At 41.6% G+C, this 24,209-nt stretch overlaps 2 protein-coding genes across 3 annotated transcripts; both read right to left on the reverse strand.

Moving 5' to 3' along the window:
* Positions 1 to 1,670: 1,670 nt before the first annotated feature.
* POLR2D (RNA polymerase II subunit D) lies at positions 1,671 to 5,646 on the reverse strand. Its single transcript, XM_082003379.1, has 4 exons — positions 5,450 to 5,646; positions 3,889 to 4,069; positions 3,328 to 3,423; positions 1,671 to 2,573 (listed from the first exon to the last, which is right to left on the reverse strand). Exons 1-4 carry the CDS (start codon positions 5,520 to 5,522, stop codon positions 2,495 to 2,497), a joined length of 429 nt encoding a protein of 142 aa, XP_081859505.1. The 5' UTR covers positions 5,523 to 5,646; the 3' UTR covers positions 1,671 to 2,494.
* A 7,980-nt stretch (positions 5,647 to 13,626) lies between these two features.
* AMMECR1L (AMMECR1 like) lies at positions 13,627 to 24,049 on the reverse strand (the record flags this gene model as incomplete). 2 transcript variants are annotated; one of them, XM_082003592.1, is made up of 6 exons in its annotated part: positions 22,934 to 24,049; positions 17,492 to 17,602; positions 16,889 to 17,003; positions 16,042 to 16,132; positions 14,964 to 15,060; positions 13,627 to 13,738 (listed from the first exon to the last, which is right to left on the reverse strand). In XM_082003592.1, exons 1-6 carry the CDS (start codon positions 23,338 to 23,340, stop codon positions 13,627 to 13,629), a joined length of 933 nt encoding a protein of 310 aa, XP_081859718.1. In that variant the 5' UTR covers positions 23,341 to 24,049. The 2 variants fall into 2 exon arrangements, with proteins under 2 accessions (XP_081859718.1, XP_081859719.1); XM_082003593.1 differs by lacking the exon at positions 17,492 to 17,602.
* Positions 24,050 to 24,209: the final 160 nt, after the last annotated feature.

Below are 24,209 nucleotides of genomic sequence, written 5' to 3' on the forward strand. Positions count from 1 at the left end.
GGACAAGGCCTGGGCCCCGAGCCCCTGAGGGCGCCCCAGCCCACGCAGCTCCGCGGCCCCTCGCTGCTGCACCCACCCCCTGCCGTTGGCGGGCCACGCCAGGCCTCGGCCTCTTCCCAGCTCTGGCCGCACCACTTCTGGGCCGCGGCCTAAAAATGGCGGAGGCAGCCGCACTTCCCAGGCTGCTCACCCCTGCGCCCGCCCCGCCAGCGGCCCAGCACGAGTCGTACTCACCGTCCAGCCGGTCTCTCGTGCCCCGACTCCGCGCCCTGTCGCCTCGCCACTCGCCTCGTCCCTCCGGCCCCAGAAGCCGTCGCTCACGAGCCCCTACCACGGCCGACCGCCATCTTCCTTCCCCCACCAGCGACCGGGCGGCGCACGCGCCCTACGTCAACACGCTCGGCGGCGCGAGAGGCGGTCCCAGCTCCCGCGGGGGCACAGCGGCCAGTGCGCAGACGCGCGGGGCAGGGCGCGCGCCGCTTCCGCGAGCCTCCCGCCGTGCCACGAGCTATGCCTGCGCTACCGGAAGCCCGGCGCGTCCCGACCGTCCCTTCGCAGGTGGAGGCGCGAAGAGGCGCGCGCATGCGCACTGAGAGGAGGCAGCGGGGCGGGTCTGAGGGGACGGGCCGCCGTGCCGGAGCCGCCTCGCTGTAACGGGTCGCGCCCGACGCCCCTGTCGCGTTTTGTTGGGGGAAGAGGATGACCAAAATTCAACCCATGAAACTGCAGTGGCGGGGAAGCTGCGCTCCCGGTCCGCCCGCTGTCTCCCCCGGGCCTGTGTTTCGGCGACGCTGTGGGCAACGTGGCCCCTTGCCACCTGGCTTCAGCCTCTCCACAACTGGCAGTACCGGTAGCTGGAGAAATTGTTACTTCCAAACCGTATCGCCTTGCACGTCTCGCCTAACGGCATAGCTCTGTACTTCCGTACTGCTGCATGCTAATCCCCTACGTGTTCACCAATGGCCAGGGGCTACCATGGGATCACACCTCGCGCAATTCCTTGGACATCTTCCCTTCTTGTTCCCTGTCCTGATTACCAGGTTTCAAAACACAACAGTCAAGAACAACTAATTTCGAGGTTCATAATTATCTGCTTGGGGAGGATGGTGCAAATCTCCCGAGATCATTTTCAGATCACTAAAGGCTGTTACGCTCCTCCTTGGGGGTCTTAAGTTAGCTTACAAAGGTATTAACAAGTAGTAATGCCTCCCAATTATAATTATTACGTCCTCTTACTCAGAAGTGTAGGTAAAGACGTGCTGAATGGCTTTTTTTTTATATAAAAAGGAGTTGTCATTAAGATACGAGAGCCTGTGTATTTAAAAGATTAAAATGTCTTCAAGCTGCTTGAACAGAAACATTTCACAGAGCAAACCAAGTTACAGTGGGAGCAGCTACTGGAAATCTAAGATTTAAGATTTAAGAGCACTGCCTAGGAAGTTTAATCTAACTGAAAGAACATTTCTTTCAAGTGAAAGCTAACAGTCCGTGATTGTTGCCAACTCCCCACTTCTGAGCTAAAATAATACTGAGTGTGCCCCTCCCATAGGCTCCACCAAGAGCCACCTCTCCACAGTGTTGTGTTATTTACTGTTTGATTCCTTAGAATTGTGGCAGTTAGCAAGCTACTTAAGGAGTCCATCCCTCCTGGGATGGATACCTGGCTTTGTTAACATCAAAATTACTGATTTTCCTCACCTTTTTCTTGTCTGAAACAGTATAGGTTGGGTCTCTGCAATCACTTGGCAGAGAACAGGAATGCAGAGAGGGAGATGCTGCCCAGACGTTCTCTCACTATGATCATAGTTAATAATGCCTCTCTCTGACCTGTCCTAAATTGTACTTGCGTTTATCACACGCTTGGGAGTCCCCAGATCTCCAACACAGGTTAATAATCACAGGATATGTTTATCAAAAAGGTCCGTATTAATAAAATAATAATATGCATCTAGTGGTTATAAAACACATAGCCTTAATTAGAAATATATTTTAATTTACACTAAACAATAATAGAAAATTATGGAAGCTGTAAAAATTCACTGTCTTGATCAAACAATACAAAAGGAAACAAAAAACCACCACAGAAATTGATGCCGCACATCACTAAACCTTCCGAGAGTCAAGAACAAGTTTCTTCACCTCTTTTAGAAGTTCACCAAAAAAAAAAAAAAAGTCATCACATCTATATTTCTGCTAAAAAACAGAAACATGTTGAAAATTTCCAAATCAGGGAGAGAGATCTGGAAGAAACAAATACTTGAGCCACTGGGAAAAGGCTTTTCAGGTTCTTTGGCTCTCACAATACAGACATCCTTACCAACACACGTGGAACAAACCAAAAGGACTACACTCTGAATGCACCTGTGGATGACACTGGAGTACCCTTCATCCACAACTCCCCTTACTCAGCCAGGAGCTGGACTGGTCCAGAGGGCTGAGAAACAGTCAAAGTTCCCAGGTTTTTCTGTTCATATAAAGGGTTTGAGTGTTAACCTTAATATTGGAAGCTGCGTTTAGTCTGAATGTCGTCAAGAATCTGCTGTAATTCCTCATCTTCAAATCGGCCCTCCAGGCTGCAAGATAAGAACAATGAGAGTACATTAAAGGTTTTAGAAATAATCTCTCCCAGGATTCATTCCAGACAGCCATAATTCTCTCCTGTCAGTCTCAACACCATCATCACCCACCATATGGTACCACCAGGAACAGTCTGTAGCATTACTGTACAAACACCACTCTAACCCCTCTTTAAATGACAAAACTCCATCCTTCCCAGAACTTTCTGCTGAATAATTTCAAAACATTTTCTCAAAAAAGGCAGGTGCAGGTTTAAACAGACCTCTAAATGAAGTTCACGTAGCCTCATGCTCATAAGCCAGTCCAGTCTTGCTATAAAATCTTAGTATATAAGGAAGAAACTGTAATTCAGAACAATGTTTGGTTCCCTCCTCCATCTCAGGCCATGAGGTAACAAATCAAGATATGAAGAAATTACTGCTCCCCCATACATTATCCACAAAACAGTCCATAGGAGCACTGTCATTTGCTGCAACAGAAAAAAACCCACAAACACCACACACAAACACAGCCGGTTTGGCTAAGAACCCCAATTTAAGTTTACACTTAATCCAGTAAATGTTGTCGGAAGTGCATTAGGGACACTCACAAATAGTGCCTCAGTGTCAGATCAACGGGTAGGTGAAGAAAGACCAAGACCAAATGTTTTTCCATCAACAGAGCTGGGTTGAAGAGAGGGCATCTGCCCATAGCTGGCTTCAGATCGCAGGAAAGTACAAAGCAGTCTTTTTATGACATGTAAATGCTCACCTAGGAATCAAAGCTTTCGCTTCCTCAGCTGTCTCAGGACACAAGTTAGCCAAACATGCCAGTTCAAATTTATGGAGCTTTTTCTGGAGCAGCAAACTGTAAGGAAAGACAAGAACTTGGTGAAATTACAAGTAAGATAGGAATATAAAAGGGCATAAACTAAACCAAACAGCTATCTTTTTTTCACTCTGCTTTTGGCACTGATGTCAATATTTTTTTCAGGAGGAAAGACTCATTATATAATTACATAGAGGCAAAAAAAGTCACATCTGTTAACTTCGTTTCCCCCAAATTACTCTACAAAGTCTAGAAAATCCTCCCACTTAATGCAGTCAGCCATCATTTAACTACTGAAAACAAAGCAGTTCAGAAGGCTTGACCTAGACAAAGTACAACCCTCCATGAAGAATTATGATCAAATTTCTTGCCTCTTCAGAAAGACAAGATTCAAAATTATACTACAAATCAGGAAACACCACTGAACTGAACTTTCATAAAGCAGCATCAATATTATATACCAAATTCTCCAGTATAGTCTTATACCCTAACTTTTCCACTCACCTACGGACACTGGCAATGGTTTCACGGTTTTTGAAGCGGCTGAAGCGCGCTGTGTAGTTCAAGGTTTTCATGAAGACTTCTGAAAGCTCCTGCTCATCTTCTGCACTCTCATTCTGCTGCTTACGATGCTCAAGAAGCATATGTACTTCTGAATTTAGAAGAGTTTCTGCAGTTTCAAACTCTACATTTAAATGAGTGAACAGCAGCATAAAAAAGGTGAAGCATGGATGAAAAAGTGCACTTAGAGAAGTTTTGTATGTAAATCTTAGCTCTGGGCAACAATGAAGTGAACAAAGTGTCTCACAGCAGTTGTGCAAGCCCTTTCACCAATGACTGGGCAGCATTTCATACTGAAAATGCTGATAAAAATTATACCACTTTGAATGACAATCCAACATGTTTGTCTTTTTGACCACACATTTTACATTTTAAGCCCTAACCTTCTGATTTGTTACATTTTTGCTACATGTTTTCTTCACCCATTTTTGGCAGAACTTAAGTAATGTATGACTTGTTTTAGAAAAAGAGTATTTAGAATTATAATACTAAAAAAATTTAGAAGTGACACATATGGTCTTTGGAAGCCTCTGAGTTCAAGTAAATGTGGATGCTCTTGGGTGTTTTAAAAAAAGCTTAATTTACTTGAGAGGTTAATTGACCTACTCACACCTTATCACCATTTTAACCAATCTTAACAGATTTTTCACCCGTTTTTAGCCAACTCCCTTTGGTTTTGTTCATCATCATCATTGTATTTATTCCAATGACAAGAAGGTCTTTCAACATCAGCAGTATGAGCTATTTGAAGCAGCAGGATCAGAGACTGCATCCCGGGGTGCCCTTTTATATAAACAGTCAGATACAGGGCAGTGCTAGAAAGGGACTGGCAACGTTTACTGTGCACAGAGCAGTAAAGGAACTTGGGCTGAACGTGGATAGGCTACAGATTTTAGTCTAAAAACATCCAGAAAACAGTCTTTCAGAGCTATGGTGTTATTCGTAACTTAAAATACCGTTTGTGTTGTTTATTTTCTCCTCTTCCAGGGTCACTCTGAGGCATAAATACAGCTCTGGAATTTATACGGAATAGTTTTTTAAAAAAATACACAAGGCTGTTAGTGGCCCTAGTCACAAATCAGGATCTGGACAGCTGGTTTCCTAAAATGCAGCACTATTCGAATGTGAAGAAACACCAATAAAAAAGTAATGGTTATATCAAAAAACAAGAATCATGTTGTTATAACCTGATATGATTTTTTTTTTTTTATTCCTGTACACGCACGTGTTGGTCCACTTAAGAAAGAACAGACATATTTTAGCAATCATGGGCCCCTTAAATACACAAAAATGATTTATTTTCCCTGATTTTTAACATTTGGGGCTCTGTAACTGGCGGGGCGGTCAGGTCGTTGAGCAGCGCTCCGGCTCGAGGAGCCGCTCGGCGAGGCCGGCGCCATGGGGAACGGCGAGCTCCTTCCCTCAGAGGCGCCAGCCTTCAACCACCGCCCGGCCCGCCGCCCCCTCGCCGCCCCCGCTCGGACGGCCGCTCCGCGGCGCGCACCTTTGGGGAAGACGAGCTGCGAAGCATCCTCCTCCACGTCCGCCGCCCGCGGGTCGCTGCCGCCCGCCGCCATCGCCTCGGCCGGCACCGGAAGCCCCACCGCCCGGAAGCGCGGCGCCGCCGCAGCGCCGCCGCCCGGCAGGGGGAGCCGCCTCCGCGGCGGAGGCGCCCGGCGCTGACAGGAGGCGGCTCTGGGCCGGCTGACAGGAGGCGGTGCGGGGAGAGCCTGAGCCGGGGCTGGGCCGGGGGCAGCAGCGGTGTGTGGGCGCTGCCGGGAGGGCACGGAGGGGTGGTTGTCACCCGGGCACGGCTGGCGTTGCGGAAAACGTACGGAAAAAAAGCGCGGTTCCCCCTGTGGAGCACCGAGGGGGAGGAGCGGGAACAGGGCGCCTCAGCACCCCCACGCGAAACGCAGCCCTCAAAGGTGTGTTGAAGCTCGCTTAGAAATTAGCTGCTAGAAACCGAAAGCAGTGGCGTGCTGGAGCTTTATTTCTGTGAAGATGGGCCAAATAATCCTGACAGGCCAAGACATTGTGGGCCCAAAGTCTTACAAGGCGTTGAACCACGGCTCGAGCGGAACGCTGAGGGAAATCACGCTCGTCTTTTACAAGAGCAAACCCGGAGGAAGGCTCCTGCTGCTCAGTCATTTGGGAAGATAAGTGGAGAGCTCAAAACTGTGCCGGTTCCCCCTCGTCAGGCCGACGCATTTGCCCAGAAGCGCCTGGGGGACACCGAGGCAGCAGGTGCGTCTTCACCCGCCTGGCTTCACACCAGACGTGGATCAGGGAGCTACAGCCCGCTCCATTTTGCTACCAGAACATCCTCCAGCTAGATAGCAAGCCTTGACCTTTAGGAAAACTGCAACTGTCTGTACCAGAATTTTTATCTATCTATCTGGCTCACTGTGATTAATGTACCTCAGTCTGTGAGGAATGAGTGTTGATACCATAAATAACACACTTTGAAAGGGAGGTAACTTTTTCAGACTCTCCAGAAGTAATCTACAGACCCATAAAAGTCATAGGCAGGCTGAAAACGATGTCATGGGAACACTGCCAGCAAAATAACTTACGGAGTCATATTTTCCCTGGAGAGATCACATGTAAGTGCCTAACCACCCTAAGGCTCTTAAAGTAATCATCTTACCAGACCTTACTATGTCATCCTGCACCCTTAAAGAAAAGCAAAAATAGATTGTTGGACAATTTGTGATGAAACTACTTCTGTTCTCATGAACTTGCATCTGTGCCTAGGTGAATGGTTTCCTACCTGCTGCAAAAAAGGGACGCATGAAGAATAAACTATAATAATACAAAGGGGTCAAATAATAGGTTTTTAATATTCATTATCTGGATAAATGAGCATGGCAGAGAAACTGATTGAAAACTAATTTGCTAAGTGGCACAAGCAGAAAGACATTCAGGAAGAGGGAATGAAAATATCTCGGGGAACATCTGGCAAATTAAACAATTTCAGTTAGATTTACAAGAAAACAAGGAAATCCGTGCCAGATTGATGAGAGAAGCATTTAAAATCACTTTGAATCCTGATGGCCCCTCAAATAACCCATCTACTCAGAACACCATGATTCTCAAAGCAGTAAGTAGCTTGCAGAGGTTTAAGTTACTAATTTCACTTTTGTTTTTCCCCAAGGATCTGTTCAATTTAAGTATACAAAACCTAAAACAATTAAGAGAAAGCCAGATACTTGCAAGAGTTTATAGGTACAGCTAAAGAGGCTATCATGAAAGATAAAGGTTCATTATCACTGATGTCTCAAGAATCAAATAAGAATATTCCAGAATGGAACCTGCTCCCCCCTCCCTTTTTTAAAAGAATTTTAAAAATACACACAAACCCACAGTAAATATTGTTCAGCTACTGCAACAAACCAAACATAACAGAGTACCTGGCTTTTTCTTTGATGTTTTTAAAATGCACTGGCTTCTTCCTCACTAATGACTGTTCCAGCATTTATCAATTTGATTGCAAAACATGCATAACAAAGGAAGATGACCTAGATCAAAATAAATTGAATTACTATAGGAAGTTTCAGGCATATTTACTGGTCGTATCCTAAAACGAACTGATTAAAACAAACAAACAAACAAACAAACAAAGACTTGGCCAAGTGTAATCTATCATGAACAGAACCTCTAGTATTCCATATTCCAGGGCAAAAAGCATTGACCTTTGCTGGAGACATGTTATTAGGTAGTGGATTAGGACAGACCTACTATGGTAATTTCTACATTGCCACAGTTTAAAAACAGATCCAGTAACAACTAATTGCACCAACACAGATCTTAAAAAAAAAACTTAGCTAAATATGTGTTTAATTTAATGTAGAAAGAACAAACAACAAGGATGTTCCATTATTAGTATAACCATATTTTGTAATAATCTGTCCTTCTAATTCGCCAGCAGAGGAAATGCTATCTTCCTAGCAGTTTTTAATCTTTCTAGCAGTAATTATGTATTTTGTGTGGAGTGTCAAAAGCCCCAGCTTAAAAATTCAGAGTTTTGAATGGATTAAGTGTGATAAGATTAGGATATTGAAACCTTAATCTCTTTTCATTGTCATCAACATTTTTAGCATGTGATAGGAGTAGATCCTTGTGGAGATAACATCACCCACTCAGAACACCATGTGCCATAATAGCTATCAGTGCACTAGACATGCACGCTTCTTCATCTGTGTGCTTAAAGAATAACTCTTCAGTTTTAGGTTTTCATACCATTTTACCTTTATTTATTTTTACTCCATTTAAAATTATATATCCAAAACTGTAATGAACGAACACACATGAGCAATAAAAAGTTATATTAATACCCGGTAATAAAGTGGTAGTAAGCCTCTGAATGCAAAACTGGCTCTTGCTTGGTCTGCTAAGTTTTTAAATACATACATAATGACATCTAAACATAGTATCAACTGGTTGTATAATACATAATTTATGTCAGAATTCATCTGATTGTAAGAGTAGTCTAGCTGACTATAAAAAAGGAAAACAGTTATGGTTCAATAATCTGGATATTGGTCAATTTGTAGAGTTACATACTTGTTTTGAGAAACATGTTAACAATAGTCTTCTGGGCTGGTTTTTTGGGAGTGATCATCAAACATATTCACAGGTCATCTTTTCCCAGATTGTAGCAAAAACAGTTCAGGAACTTTTCTATCTTGCTGCTCCATGTACTACAATACAGTTTGAGAGCAATTCTAGATCGTAATACATAGGTCAGTATAAATATTAATTTATTGAGTTGCATGGGAAAGTGTTCTGGTTTTAATTTTTCTTCAAGAAGTGGCATTTCTCAATCACAATTAGGTAGCTTATAATATAAATTTTGACCCAAAATAAAATTCTTTTTGTGTTTAGAATAACAATACTCAAGTTACTCTTCCTTTGAAGTATTTTGTAGAAGTTTCTCCCAACCTTTCCTTTATTTTTAGAAGGAAATGACTTAACTCATTTATTTTCTTATTTCAAAGAGAAGTAAAACCAGAAGAAAGTGTTTTCTGGAGAATATTTAGTCTGTATTGAACTATTTCAGTGTGCAGTCAGATGTGCACCCTTCTACTTGGTCTTATCTTCATTGTGAGCTGCTGAGTGTTACTGAAGTTACAGAAAGCAACATGCATGAAAGAACATCTGATGAAAGACACCGGACAAAGATTCTATGTCTGACTGATTCAATCTGAAACCAAAAAAATCAAGTAAGGAAAAACATGCTATAAAAATATACAAACAAGTCACTGTATTCTAGCCAACAAAGAAGCTGAGGATAACTTACCTGGGCACATGACAACAGTGGATGCTAGTTACATGGTTAACTTCAGAATTTACAATGAGGCACCTGGAAATCATGTTAGCCACAGTCCTCCTCAGCCCATTCCTCATGTCGCATAGGGGATTTACTTTCTAGTTTTGCTAGTACCAGAAGCACATTTTCTGAAAATAGGTTTTTGCTTTGTAGTTGCGCTCACGTCAATGAGCTTCTCAGGCATATTTAAGTCAAAACTACCCTTCCTCTTGGTTTGGTTGAGGTTTTGGGGGGTTTTTATGCCTATTCTTCATTGATACCCAGGGCTGCCCTTCCCAAGAACCACAAACAGGAAATGTAGGATCTTTAACTATACATCTGCCATAGATAAAAAAATGAGCAATAACATGAAAGTGTATGGGGAAAAAAAAACCATGTAAGCCAGAGGTATGTACATCAAAACTATTATACAGATCATTTGATCCTGTCCCAAAGCAAACATTAGAATATTTAGTAAGAATCTAGAAAGATGGGTGTTTCTTTTTCCTGAAATAAAATTTTTAGATCACCTGAAGACTACAACCTGTGAAGTACAGGTAATGTGTTTTCATTAGCTCATTTTAAAAGACAAAAAAACACAGACCAATTTTGTTAGTTTAAGCCAGATTTACAAATTCAGGATTTTCAGTATGATATAGAATTCTGTATGTATGTACTTCATATATTTCATCATCATGACAACTAATAGGGAGTTCTTGTCAAGCAAACATTATTTCAGGATACAAAGATACTTTGCTATGCCATTATTAATGAAACATATGTAATATTTGTTTTTAATTTTCCTACTATTCATCGCTTTCTTCTAGTGAGCCTGTCTTGGCTATTTCTACGCTTCCACACAGCTATCATCCCATTCTGGCAACCTCCCTGGTTCTGAACATTTAATGGAATTTAGAGGTTTGGTATTCATAAATGTAGTATATTGTTCATCTTTCTAGATGAGAACGATTTCATCTTATCTCACATAGAGGCTGAGAGAAACCATATAAAGAGGACAGTACAAATAATCTTTATCCATTATGATTTATTCTCTACAATACTTCATTAGAGGATAGAGTTCAATTATTTACACTCAGAAGTTATTATATAGGTAGGAGGCAACCAAGTGTAATACAAAGAATTGGTCTGACATCTCTGCACTGAAGGTCAAAAGAGGTCATCTGCTTTAAGGAAATAAATTAACCCAAAAAACCCAACAAAACAACATGTAGTTTCCAGAATACAAACAGAAAACAGCACTAATAGTCAGTGAAGATTGCAGATGTTTGTTAATGTACTATGAAAACAAATTATTCTGTGCAAAAGTTAAAATGAACTCTTAGATTTTCTTACTGTTTTTTTTTTCTGATAAATTGTAGATATGTGATATTTTGACCATAAAACATTCCCAAACTGAAATGGCCTCAGTTGAGATTGACCATTGAACATTATGAAAAATAAAAAATTAAGAACCTCACAGTGGAAACATTTCAACACTGACAGACTCCAGTGATCAAAGACATTCTCCTGTAGTTACTGTAAAACAAAGACAATTCATAATTGCAGTGAGATTATTTCTCAGTTGTGGCTGTCATGAGAATAAGCCCTTCTAGACCAAAAGGCACTTGCTTCTAAGGATGAGTTAAATCCAGATCAAACCAGGTAATGGTTGCTTTAGGAGGAGCAGTTCTAACCTGCTGTCCCACCCAAGTAACCACGGAGAAATTCTTACATCAATTGGTCATTGATTTTGGTCGCCTCCATCTTGAGGCAACTCAAAGTACATTTTGTTCCTAGTTCACCTCTTTCATCCTTATGCATAGCTGCCATGTAATGATCTAGAAATGGGATTATTTCCTGAGACCACCTGTCCTTATACATTCTTCTGAGCTAACTTAACTATTGACACAATTTTCAACTGATTTTTTAGCTGGACCTTTACGGGACTAAATCTGAGAGGGCCTGTTTCTTAGGCAGCAGACCAGTGTTTCTGATTTGCTAGCTTCTCTTCTCACTGCAACAAGACAAGAACACAGTACATACTCAGAGGCATTTTTGTTTTTTTAAACAGACTGTGTGGGGCAACGGAAGTGGGAGAGGATAAAGCTTCCCCAGTCCCAAACCATCTAGCCCACTTCAGGCTTAAACCAACCAAGTCACTCAATCCTAAAATTCTGTTCTTTAAAAATGACAGCTAACCCTCCCCACCCCAACCCCTTAGTCATCCCTTATTCAAATAAAATGAAATCAGGAAAACACTATACACTGTTGAAGACACAGAACAGGGCAAACATTTGAAAAAGAAAGAATATTGTTGAAAAGCCTGGCACTATATGCCTGCATGACCAGTCTCACTGAGCGTGCTCAGGGGTGAAGTTTTAGCACCATTTTTTTGCCTTTTTTAAACCTTTTAGAAATTAAATTCTAACATAGAACACTTGAACAGTAATGAGTGTAGCCCTATGTATCATACTGTTTGACAGCCGAGAGGTGAATGGTATGTCCAGAGCTGACTCCACCCTCCCCCATCACTACACGGCACCTGGGAGAGTAATTACAAACCACTCGAGTTTGTAACAAGACCGATTTATTCTCAGCAGCAGGAAATCATGGAACAATCCCTTAATCTTCAATTGCTTTTCAACAACATCACAAGGGAAAAGTGGCAATTTATAAGGATGACCCAGTACAGGAGGAAAGCTGGGTCGATATTGCACCGTTATCCAGAAGACGACCCCCTCCTTTCCCTCACGTCTCTCCTCCAGCAGAAGAACGTTGCCCCAACATGAAGCAAAACTGCACAATTCTGTCTGCTTCTCTAGGACCAGAAGGAGCAGCAGCATGCAGTTCTGAGCTTTCTACCAGCCCTATTCCCTGTCATGCCAGGAGAGAATTTCAGGCTTGAAACACCAGCCAGTTTAAAAGCCATCATTACCACACACAAGCAAGCTTTAGAGATATATGCAACCAAATAGCCATTACTCTGCTATGCACTTGTATTTTCTTTCCTGATCATTGTTTACCCTCCAGAAACTTGGAAAACGAAACAAAACCCTCAAAATTATATTTTGAAGTCCAGTGACTTCATCGAGAGAGTGTCGTAATTGAAAGTTTATGACATCCCTCAATGACACTGCAGAGTAACAGAGTATTTCTTGTAATCATCAATGATGGGAGAAGAAATACAGAATGCACATAAGTTTCACACAGTTTGGGTAATACAAGTCTCCACTCATTGCCTTGATGTGGTAATGACTAAACTGTGTAAGATAATAGCTTACCAGTGAAACTACACCGCTCTATTTCATAGACCTGCTATAAACTGGAATACTCACAGTTCTGAAGATCAATAGTCACACCAGAGAAAGTGGCTGTCCTATCAAAAGGAAGGTCCCCGAGACTGTTAGCTTAAGTTAAAACAAATTTCAGTCACTAGTCTCACTTGTATGACTACATGCCCTGCAACTCCCCCACCCCCCAATCCCTAATCCAATCAGGCTCCGTTACAAATGTTTGGACACAAAACTGGGTTGTAACAGAGAAGACTGTCCAGGGACACTCAAGTACCTTGTCTTTCGCATACATAGCATGTGCCATGTTGCTCTCTTACAGACATAACAGCGTTCTACTTCATAGCAGGCTACATTACAAAGCACTCTAAAACCCCCAACGACTGTAAACCAAGAGGATTTCTAGAGAATCCAACCTACAGTGGGATCTGATAATTAAAGCCTTCTAGGTTTTATTTAAATAATGGATTAATCTGCAATATCATCCAAAGGTTTTTCACATCTTTCAGTGTTTTCTGTCCGTGAGGATGGGGTGCTACCCAGATATTCAACCCTCTCCAATATCATACTGTCCGCCTGTGATGTGTGGGGACTGCAATCAGCTCTTGGTACACAACAGATACCAGAGGTTAAAAAAAATTAAAAAGAACCTAAAAACTGTTTTGTTGGACTCCGTTGCCCAGGCTGCCAGGGGAATGCTCCTACTTGATCTGGGGGGCTTCCATAACGAACAACTCAAGTTTCCGGAGTGTTGGTAACACACACGAACAGATCAGTCCGACGTGGCACTTTCACTCCTAGAGCTCTTCTGCACCTCACGACAGTTCGCAGGCATGGAGCCCCAATCCAACTGAACCCCCGTTCGGAGGGAAGGCTGAGATAAGGCTTGGGCCCCTGAAGTTCTGTCATGCTCTCATCCTCCCCCCAGGTCAGCTGGAAGGCAGACTTGGCAACGGAAGCTAGCATCATAAAATGGTGCAGTAGTAGAAGTAACTGGACCAGGAAGAGGAGGCATCTGCCCCAATGATGTCGTAGCCGTTGGCAGCAACCGGGGAGTGGGACTGGTCATGCAGCCGTGTGTCAGGAGTAATGATTGTAGAGGGGGGGGGCATGAAGAGTGCCATTCTGGAAACAATGCTGACGGGAAGCCATGTACTCTGCATAACTGATTGTCACCTTCTCGCTGCGGTACCTATGGGAACAGTGTAAGAAAAAAATAATGTAAACAGACTATGCAATATGAAGGGACTAGACATAAAAACATTCACCCCGGGTCAGCTTTTAGCTCACAGGCAATAATGACCCACTAACTTCAAAAACTACTTGATGTTGCCTCATGCAGTAGTCCAAATAACCCATCTAAGCTTGAATTAGCTTCAGTGTCCCAAAAGTTGAGCCCTATTCAAGGCAATCATAATTAAGGGGACTCCTGAAGTAGCACACAGGAAACAAATCATCAATTCATCAATTTCTATTCTTTTTACCCATGTGCTGTGGAAAACAAAAAAAGGGCATCAAAAGTTTGCTGGAAGAAGACTCCATTTCAGAGATTAAGCAACCAGTATTTCACTTATATTACTTTCATGGTTATCGTCACATTTGAAAGGCTAGTGAAAGAAAATGATGGAGAGTTGGGTAAAGGAAGGTTTATTATAGCACATACGTGACTTAGTCCAAGTTGTACAATCAGGGTTCATAAAACATGAAGTCCCTTCTGAGAGACCAGAGATTTCCAGGTGCTTCTAATGCATGCTACCCAACAGATAACTTCAAAGTGGTCGTGATTTGCACTAAGTTCACGTTACGCTAGATTTTCATGAAAACCCTTATCCCTTTCTCTCCTGTTAAAAATACCCCTGCACACCCACCTCATTTCTCCAGAGGTAAGGAACGACCTGATAAATTACAGTGTTTCTATACAAAACCAGAATGTCCCAATTTTTCTAACATAAAGAGAGCTGAAACCAATAGGACAGCTGGGGGTATAGAAAAGCAAGCAAATTCCGAAAACCAGCCAAATTTGAGTGTGGTTTGGTTTTAAGACAGCTGTCACCTCCAAATAGCTACACCATCCACAGACAAGCACACTGAGAGGTGGGAGTCCATTGTAAAGATACAGAAAATTCAACCTTTTTAACTTTCAAAGCTTCTGCTTCTTTTGATCCTTCATGTGGATGATAATACTAAAACCAGTGGCACTTCTCTTAGAAAATGCTAACTGCAATCCTCCATGGACCAAACACTGCACTTCATTCTGTGCACATTATATGCCTAACACATGGCATTTATGATTTTGTCTTTCAGACTCCATCTCTCATCTGAAAGAGGCATGAACACTTACGTCAAGCAGAAATACTTTAAATTACCCACAAAACACTATAAAGTAAAATTAAAAGACGACAAATATATTGACTTACCTGGTGAGTTTAATTGTTTTCCTAAAATCATTGGTAATCGGAGCCTTAAAGCCACCTTTCCTGAGTAAGGAGTCTATGGTCTGGATCTGATCCCAGTCTGTTGAAAAATAGAAGCAAGGGAAATTTTTCAATATAAAAATTATGTTTCAAAAAGATAAGCATTAAAAGGCCTCTGGAAAAGCAAACAACTGAACAGGAAACTCTGAGCTTTAGAAATACCAGTGTTGAACTGGACATACATGGTCTTAGGCATGCACACTATCTGCACATGCCAACTCCTTTTAACTTGTATTGGAACTGGTCTATAAAACAGTAATTCCATTTTCCATATGACCTCTCTTCTTACAAAGGTCTGTGCCTTGCTTCTGTTGCAGGGACCCCCAACTGTTTTATCACGTGGCACTCAAGTTTATCTCTCTAAACCTTAAAATCAGATAATACTTAGCTCCTTACACAGACAAACTGGGATGAACCTGATGCTCTAGTGATAGCACAGTGCACTGCTATGTGAGAGATCAGAGTTAAAATTCCTACCTTAGTCTTTTGCCCCAGAGCCAGGAGGATGCGACCACTCCACTCTGCTAGGTGGAGGAAAGGAGGCAATATTTTGAGCAGTTACCATGGTGACCGCTACTATATTTGAGTGGGAAGTGTGCTCCAGAGGGGCCCTGTTTCCTGCCCTCATCTGAAGGATGCTACTTTAGCAAGAATGAGGAGGAAAGGGACTCTCCTGTTGGTGCTGTGCAGCCTGCAGTTATCCTAGTTGGTGGGAGAAACATAGAAGAGGAAAGATGCAATGCTGAATGTAGCTGGAAGATCCATACTTTGAGATCCTCTATATCTTAAGCCCTAAAACATTTTTATGCTAGTATACAACTGTGCACAGATGTGGGATGAGAGAAAGGCCAGATGAAAACCCAGCAGCTGTATCAAGTGTCAGTTATCCAGATTAAGCCTGGTGGCTCCATGACACTACTATGAGGACAGCATTGCAATCCAAACCCAAAATCCATAGATTTATGTTACCCAATTCTGTGACACAATGTGTTGACATGTTTGGCTGTCATCTCAAACCCACCTTGTTCCTTAGCAACCTCAGGTAAATACGTGGCTGTGCGTTTCACACCTTTCTCATTGATGAACTCTATTCTGATCCCATGGATCCCAACCTATAGATGGAAATGAATAGCCAAATAAAAGGTGTTTGCTAGCACCGAGTCCATGATCGAGCCGTCCTTCCCACAACACTGTGTATCTCTCTCTCTCTCTCTCAGTGGCCACTTTGGCTTTTGCCTAGATAAGGACATTCTCTTCTCCACTCACTGTCCTCGCCAGGCAGGTCTCACAAGCAGCTCCCTTAGCAGCTTGAAGGACCTCTGCCACCTTTCCCAGATGAGCCTAACCAGTCTCCCTGCCACTTCTCCTGAAGTAAGTCTTGTCAGAAGTCTGACAGTTTTCCATCTCTTATGTTGGGCAAGAAAGACAAGATCTCTACACAAGAATCATGCCTAAAATAGCCCAACCACGAAGTCTATTTAATCCTTCTTGAACGAAATACACTTCCAAGTACAAGGTCCTAAAAATGATTAATACCCTTGGTCTTAACTACTTTTTATTCCCTGTTTCTATTCACAGCATCAAAATAATGTCAAGGTTTTTACACATGTATTTACACCTATCTCCTATTGGGCCAAATCCATAAAACACTGTCACGTCTCTCTCATTCTCATTCAGATCGCCTCCCAAGCAAAAGCACACTGCTAGCCCATCCTCTTCCTCCCTTCTATTTTTCCAGCCCCTTTTCTTCTATTCCCAGTTTCAATACCCATACATCCCTGTAACGAAGGAGACACATCACCATGTACTAACCCGAACCCGAATGGAACGAGAGAGAGATGCAGAGTTCCAAATGCACCTGTTCTCACCTCCCAGTCCAGGTAGTCACTGGCATCCTCAAAGTTGGTGAGGAGGGAGACAGAGCAGAAGAGTTTGGGCAGCTCCTCGCGGGTCAGGGGGGGAAATCGGCTGTCCTTAAGTGCACTATAGGAAAGACAAGATATATTGCCTAATACAAGCACCAAATTAAAGTGTCAGATGCTCAGTTATTCCCTTTTTGATTATGCCTCCATGAAACAGGTTTCTCTTTGCTACTGCAGAGAAAGGGATTTGGATCTCTTCCTAATCTAATGAACTGTAATACACACACACTAGTGCAAGGTTCCTGATGTTGTCCTCCGCTTCCCACCGCTGAAAAGAAATGATGTGCTACGTAAGCTGTCAAAACTGTTAGTACGCAAGATAGATTCAACATTAGCCTTAAAACGTGAACCAAAATTCATCTGTTGCAAAGATGTTCCAACAAATTCTGTTATATTACCTTACCCTAACTATCATACATCTCTCAGGTTCATTTTATTGTCAAGCATATTAAATTGAACTATGCTGATCCAACATCCTAACCTTGAATCCTTACAGATCTTCAGCAAATTAAACTAATTCCAGATTTATTTCATTTTCAACATAATTACCTGGTTAATGTGTATTCCCTGAGTCCTGAGTGAAGATTCATGGCTGAAAAGGTCCCAATGCAGCCACGAAGCCGCTTGTCTCGCCCCGTCTTCCACGTCACAAAGAGTGGACTGAAAAGGCAAAAAAGAGAAATACTGCAGCCTCTAGAGATACTTGGTTGCTAAGAGGAGCCCAACAAGGTGTAGAAGAGCACGTATGCATGCACTTGCTTTCTCTCCCTCTAATAAACCCCAATAGGCATATTTTCTCACCGGCTATCTAGCAATAATAAAAACCCACCCCCAAATGCAAACCCAACATCGCCCCCCACCTTTTCGGCATACTCCTTTCTCTCCACCAGTACTCTTTAAGCTCCCCACTGACACCTTCCTGGACAGACTCTGCACTGTCTTCTAATGAGTGATGACGTTATTTGACCCCACTGATTATCTCTGTGAGTAACGGTCTCACTTAGTAGCATCCACTAGTTTACATGACAAGCCATACAAAAATTAATATAGGTGAGGAAAATAAGATTACTTATTTATCGTACCATTGAATCTGAAAGATCCCCAAGCATTCAACAAACCATCTATAATTCAGGTTTGCAATAAAAGCTTTTTTTTTTTTTTTAAGGGCTAAAAAGCAAGCTTAGTGTTTTTTTTCCTGTTATTTCCATGAGGATCTGACTTCTGTGTCCATCCCTAGGGCTGAAACAGTTTATGTTCACATCCTTTGCTTACCTTACATTTGAATTATATTTACACAGTCTCTCCTGTTGAACACATATCTAAATCACTATATTGTTCCTACTCAAATATCATATGGATTTCCATTTTCCCTGTCTACTGTCATGAATCTACAGGCATAACAGTAGATTCTCAAATTCAGGAGGCTCATTTCAATCTGTTAAACTGGAAGCCATGATTAAGCCCCAAAAAGCAAGTTCAGAAGTATTCAGAAGTATTCAGAAGAGCTCTATGAAGAGGTAAACAGGTAAAGACGACTGCGAATATTAAATGCAAAAAGTTCATTTCTACAGAAGTGACTGAAGTTGCAAACACCTGTAGAGAGAAACAGTAAAGAAAGAACAGTGGTGGCTGCAGCTATACAAGAATGTCTAAACATCTGGAAAATTTTGCGAGGCAACTGACGATGCTGATCTAATTATAAAAACAGGATGACTGATCTTACTTTTTCAGATTACAGAGCACCCAATACAAGATATGGTCACTTCAAACCCAAGCATAAATGAGAAAGTCATTAGTGATTCCAAACATCAGTCTATGGATTTCTACTAAACTTTAAAAGGTAATATGATGGAAAACATGCAGTGTTAAGAAAATAATTTTCTGAAATTAAAAAACATTTTCAGGAGTTCTAAAACATGAAAACAGAGTAACTAATTCTACATCAGAGTGCAAACACTTTCCTCAAACACTTGAAGCTCTTGTAAGCAATATATTTTTGCAGCAAACCTTTCAAAAAATATGAAAGGATTCTGTTTGGACAACAAAGTGTGGATGATTTCTCAAATACAGACGACAGAGCTGCTTATGTCTAAGTAGTTGGAACATTATTTAAATTGTAGTAAAGAAACAATGTCCAGTGATGTTCCTCAGAGCAACAATGGGATTAAAAAACTCCAGCACAGTATAAATCCATCATTCAGGATCCAGTTACCAGCTGTGACCAATGGCAGAGGTACTACCTAAAATAGCAAACAGCCTTTAAGTGATAATTTTTCTGAAGTACTTTGCCCACAGAGGAAGCACAAACATTCTTCCACCACCATCAGCCACCTTATGGGTGCTTGACCAAGACAGAGGATTTACTGTTCTAGTTTTCCAACAACACTTCAAGGCACTTTCAGGATATCATTCCTCTACATTTTCATCTAGCTACCATATGTTGAAACAGAAAACAGAAATGGAGCATAAAATAATACATTAGAAAGCTTACAAAAAAAGATACTTAACTTACAGAGGAGATTTCTGAGAAACTTTACGGTCACAAGATCAGTGGAAATTTATCTTAATCTAATTAAAGTTCTGAAACCATTCCTTAGCCCACGACACCCCAAACAGAAAAGGGAAGGGAGAAAATGAAAAACATCACTGAATACAAATCTAAGTTCCTTCTCTTCTTTGATTCAAATTACAGGTTCATATTTCCAATTCACCTCTTTCCCCTTCAAAAAAAAAAAAAAAAAAAAAAAAAAAAGTTTCCACTGAGCTGTGACACAGCTTTCTGTGTCTATAATAGAAGAGATATTACCAGAAAGGACAGGATAATTACATTCAGAAGGCTGCCATATTTTAAAATATCTGAAAGCACATTTTAAACAATTTTTCACTGTGGTCATAAAAACTGAGGCATAAAAAAAAAAAAGATATGGTTTTGTACAAGTATGTAAAATTTCGCTATTATAAAGTTTTTTACTGTAGAAATTGTTTCTGTATCCAAAGAATAAATCCTCCCAGCAAACTGCAGGTGCAGCTGACAATAAGTCAATTGTTCCATAGCCCCTCCTTGAAAAGTGTATTTCCCAGACGTACTGAGAAAAGTCACAACAAGCTTTTGCCCATGTTCACCCAAGATCACTTACCAGTACTTTCCGGTCATATCCTGAACAGATTATGGCAACCATTCTTCCCCCAGCCACAATATCCTACTTAGGTATGTTTGATGAGAGTTTCCTAGGCTGAGGAGAGGGGAATTTCAGCAACTGAAAACTAGCTTCTCCAATTGCAACTACAATTGGAATCTTAAAGTAGCAAAACATAGGTTGTTCAAATGAGAATTTAGCCTGTACTTGGAAAAAAATCTGTTCTACAGATTTTGTGATGCAAGTATCTTATTATTTGTCTTGCATGGCAACTAGAAACTTGCATGGTGTAGTTTTAGTACCAGTTTGTAATACCTACTATTAAAAAAAAAAAAAAAATCAAAGACTTAAGTACGAAAGTGGAACAAGTAACCAATTAACTAGTTCCATGCCGTACAGGTTCAAAATTGTAATGGTTTCAGTAACCTGAATAGCAAAGGGGGTATTTTCTTCATTTACCAAGTTAATTTGGACATAACTACGAGTCTTGCAATGCCACCTTCTCTACATTGATTTGTGAATGTCATTGCTAACAGGTACGTAAGGTTCCCTTACTCCTTAGGTATCTACTCGCTCCATAATTCCTATCAAGATTGTTGTTCATGTGCACATCCTCTCAAGCTGATAACTGGAATTCATGGTAATTTTCCAGTCATAACCCTGTAACATTTATGTTATCACCTGTTTATGCAGAATCCTGATCTTCCCGCCTAGGTCTATCTTTACTTGAGGGTTCAGCACCAACGTAAAAGATCTGTTATCTGAGAAATAGGTCAGGACAAAACTGTGCATCTTTCTGTTCCTTCCATCAACAGTCTCATTTCTGTCTGTCCAGAGAGACTTCTGGTATATATCTTTGTTTTGTTCAAAAATCTTTTACATCAATATTATTTATGTTACAAAGGACAACAATGCAATTTATTTATGTGTTGTCACTTTGCTCACTCCCATGTTTGATAACATTTGGCTTGAAGTTCATTACATTACCGGCTCAAGTGTGACAGATCATTGCTGTGTGGTGCTCTACAAGAGAGCAAACCCCATGTTTTTCCCTGGGGTACCCACAACTATTTGCTAGAAGCAACAGCGTAACTGATGAAACGCAAGAAAATTCAGGTAGGCATTTGCCCGGAGGGGAAGAAAAGAGAAGAGCTGGTTTTGCTTTGGAGTGCTGATCTGAAAGACTTGTAAATTATCAGCACAGAAATGCCCAACGAATGATTTTTAACTTTTTAAATTTGGGCATAAAATTCAAACAGCTGAGATCCCTGAATGAATGCCTTTTTTGAAACTAGTCAACAGAAACAGCAACAAAATCCAGCCAGAAATCTCCTTTAACGTCACAATAATGAATCTGTATACAATAATCTCTCTTCTTGACTTAAGGACAAAATAACAACAAACCCCTTTGCATTTCAAGTGACAAAATAATAAGCAGACTAACGCATCATTTCCTAAAAGGAACCTACTTAGCTTAGGTACGAACAATACCAACAGAAATATTTCCACCTGGGGAGTCCCTGGAACCATTCTATACTCTAGTCCAGAGTATTTCTCCATTCACTTGTATTTACAATATTAAACAGCTTAGTCTGCAGCAACATTCAGAACATGTATCCATAATCCTGCTTGGATAATAACTGCCTGGATGCACAACCTACATCTACACTGACAGCCAATAAGGTGGGGAGACATTCAATACACAGAAAAAGTCCCTGACCTGTTTAAGCTATTGTTCCTTTACATCAATTTAAAATTCATTAAATTAAGGATGGCAACAACTTTTTATTTTATTTATTGTTCTGGAGGTGGCCCCTGGAGGAGTGTCAGAAGATGTATCCGTCATTGATCTTCCCCATATAATTCTTCCACCAAACATTTTAACAACATTAACATTTCCACACCTACGCATTCAACCTTCAGATAAAGATTAGCTAAACCTCACCAAAGTACCTTCATAAATCCTTCTCCTCACCACTTCTCATACAGACCTCCTTTCTTCTTAACCTTGTTATCGTCCTTGATAGTGAACTCACCATTTCTCCCCGTATTGCCCAACTAGCACCATCTCCGTAATGCAGTTTTTCAGTTCCACAACTGGCAAAAGTTTAGTTCCCCTCCCTGCTAAACTCATTAACTTGTACAGCTGAAAACCCTTGTGAGTGTCCTTGTCCAATTCTGACCAACTTAGCATTTGTTTTGGGATGAGCCATGAACTTGTTTCAACTTCTTACTTTATTGCCTTTCCATTTGCTTCACAGAAGGAAGTCTCTCCCCTTGTCCCTTCGCCAAGTTAGTGACTAACATTAGAAGTAGGATCCTCTTCAAATTAATGACACTATTTTACTGTTTTCTGAAAACTCCAATTTCAGTTTCACTCATTCTTTTTGTACAATTTTATGGGAGGCACAGTCCAGTTAATTCTTTTCAGAGGAATCCATTTACAAAGAAGGGAGCAAACTTTAACAGAACGTTATCATGAAGCGGGTTTGCACTCCTTGATAAAGTATGCTACGTCTCACGCAACACATCAGATTGTGAGCTGAAGAAGCACCACACTTCCTCATGTTTTGCCTAGCGCTCTTTCTGTAGAGCTAAGCACGGTGTCCCTTGAAGGCTGCTCTTCAAAACTCCATCTCCACCAACTAACGTAACAGAACATTTTCACTCTTTTGTGCACTTAGAACACATAATTTTTTGTTTCTGGTAGACAAAGCAAGCAGCAGAATGCCCCCCTTCTGCACTGCATACCAGTTTTCCCATTCCCCAGAGGAAACCCTTCATCCCTCCCCAATCAAACCACAGCTCTGGGTGCTGGTTTCTCAGCTTTCCTCCCGCACACGGATTTACTCACTAGGGGTCATTGGTAAATCGAGGAAGTCGTGGCTGAGGGAAACCATAGAGATGACAGTAGAGTACATCAAAGCAGTAGCAGCACATCTCCGCTGTCACCACCAGGTTCTTGGTGCTGTTGGCAGTTCCATTGGGCCGAGTAAGTGGGCTCAAAGCTCCTGAAGTGGGATTCATTCGAGTAATTGGGGAATTTCCTGGGCCCAAAGTCAAGTCAGATACGTTCTCCCTTCCATTATTCCCATCTGTATGCTGGTGGTTCTGAAGAGGACCTGAACTGGAGCCTGGTACAGTTGTGGCCTGATTCCCATGACTGTGCGTTCCACTCCCAGACAATTTGGGCTTCTTTACCCCACAACAGCCAGCTGCCAGCTTGGGCTCAAGTGGAGGAACACAGCGTCTTTTTCCCATCCTGCTTCAAAACTCGCTGCCTGGAGCACTGCAGAACCCTGGCAAGGAGGGGGTCAGGGGAAAAAAAAAGCAATACACAAAAGAGTTACAGACGAAAAACCAACAGCTGCTTCCTTGCTTCTGCTAAGGTGTCAGAGAGGTTTGCTTTTGCAACAAAAAGAGGAAGAAAACCCTCACAATGTGCAACTAAGTACAGAACTAAAACCAGTTCAGCAAGCAGAATGGGTGTTTTTACACATAAATGTAAAGAGTGTGTACACAGCATGCATGAAATCGCACTTTTAAAGTTATTGGTGAGGGGTACTGATCACTTTCATAAGCAGCTTGTCACAAAAAAACCATAACCAGCCTTCCCATAAAGGGAACGAAATTGCAGGAGAACAGAAGAAAAAAAAAAAGATGACTTCGGACTACAGGTATACCCCATCCACTGCTTGGGATCACCCGCTCCCCCTCGGTCAGTGCCTGCACCAATGGCAAACAAGCTATTAAAAAACCACTGGAGCATTTCCCCTCCCCATTCTCAACAGAAGAGCGACAACAACTCCGAATGACACCTTCAGGGTTGGACTCCCAGGGGTGCTGCCCTTGATTTAGCACTAGCCTAAGCAAGACCCAAAGAGAAGCTACAAGCATTGAACTACCATTTTTGAAACAACAGATTATTTCCCAGGCCCCATGAACTAGAATCCGCATTTACTTTCTAGGATTAAGTAAATCAGTAGTGCTCATAAGTAAACATGTAGGGTGTATAGTCAGGATAGGAAGAGCTGAAGGCTGAGCAGAGTCCTGAACAGAAGGAAGCGGTAATGGCAGGAAACTGATATGGTATAAAAAAACCCCAGAACAGTGTTTTGCTTGCTAAGAAG

This window comes from Phaethon aethereus (assembly GCF_964289735.1).
Source record: "Phaethon aethereus genome assembly, chromosome: 9".
In the NCBI taxonomy this organism is placed as follows: domain Eukaryota; kingdom Metazoa; phylum Chordata; class Aves; order Phaethontiformes; family Phaethontidae; genus Phaethon; species Phaethon aethereus.

Bases quoted from the DNA above. Each gene is read 5' to 3' on its own strand.
- POLR2D (XM_082003379.1), bottom strand. From the start codon at position 5,522: ATGGCGGCGGGCGGCAGCGACCCGCGGGCGGCGGACGTGGAGGAGGAT. The intron at 4,070-5,449 runs GTGCGCGCCGCG...ATTTAAATGTAG, and splicing joins GCAGCTCGTCTTCCCCAAAG to AGTTTGAAACTGCAGAAACT. The intron at 3,424-3,888 runs GTGAGTGGAAAA...CTTTCCTTACAG, and splicing joins ACCATTGCCAGTGTCCGTAG to TTTGCTGCTCCAGAAAAAGC.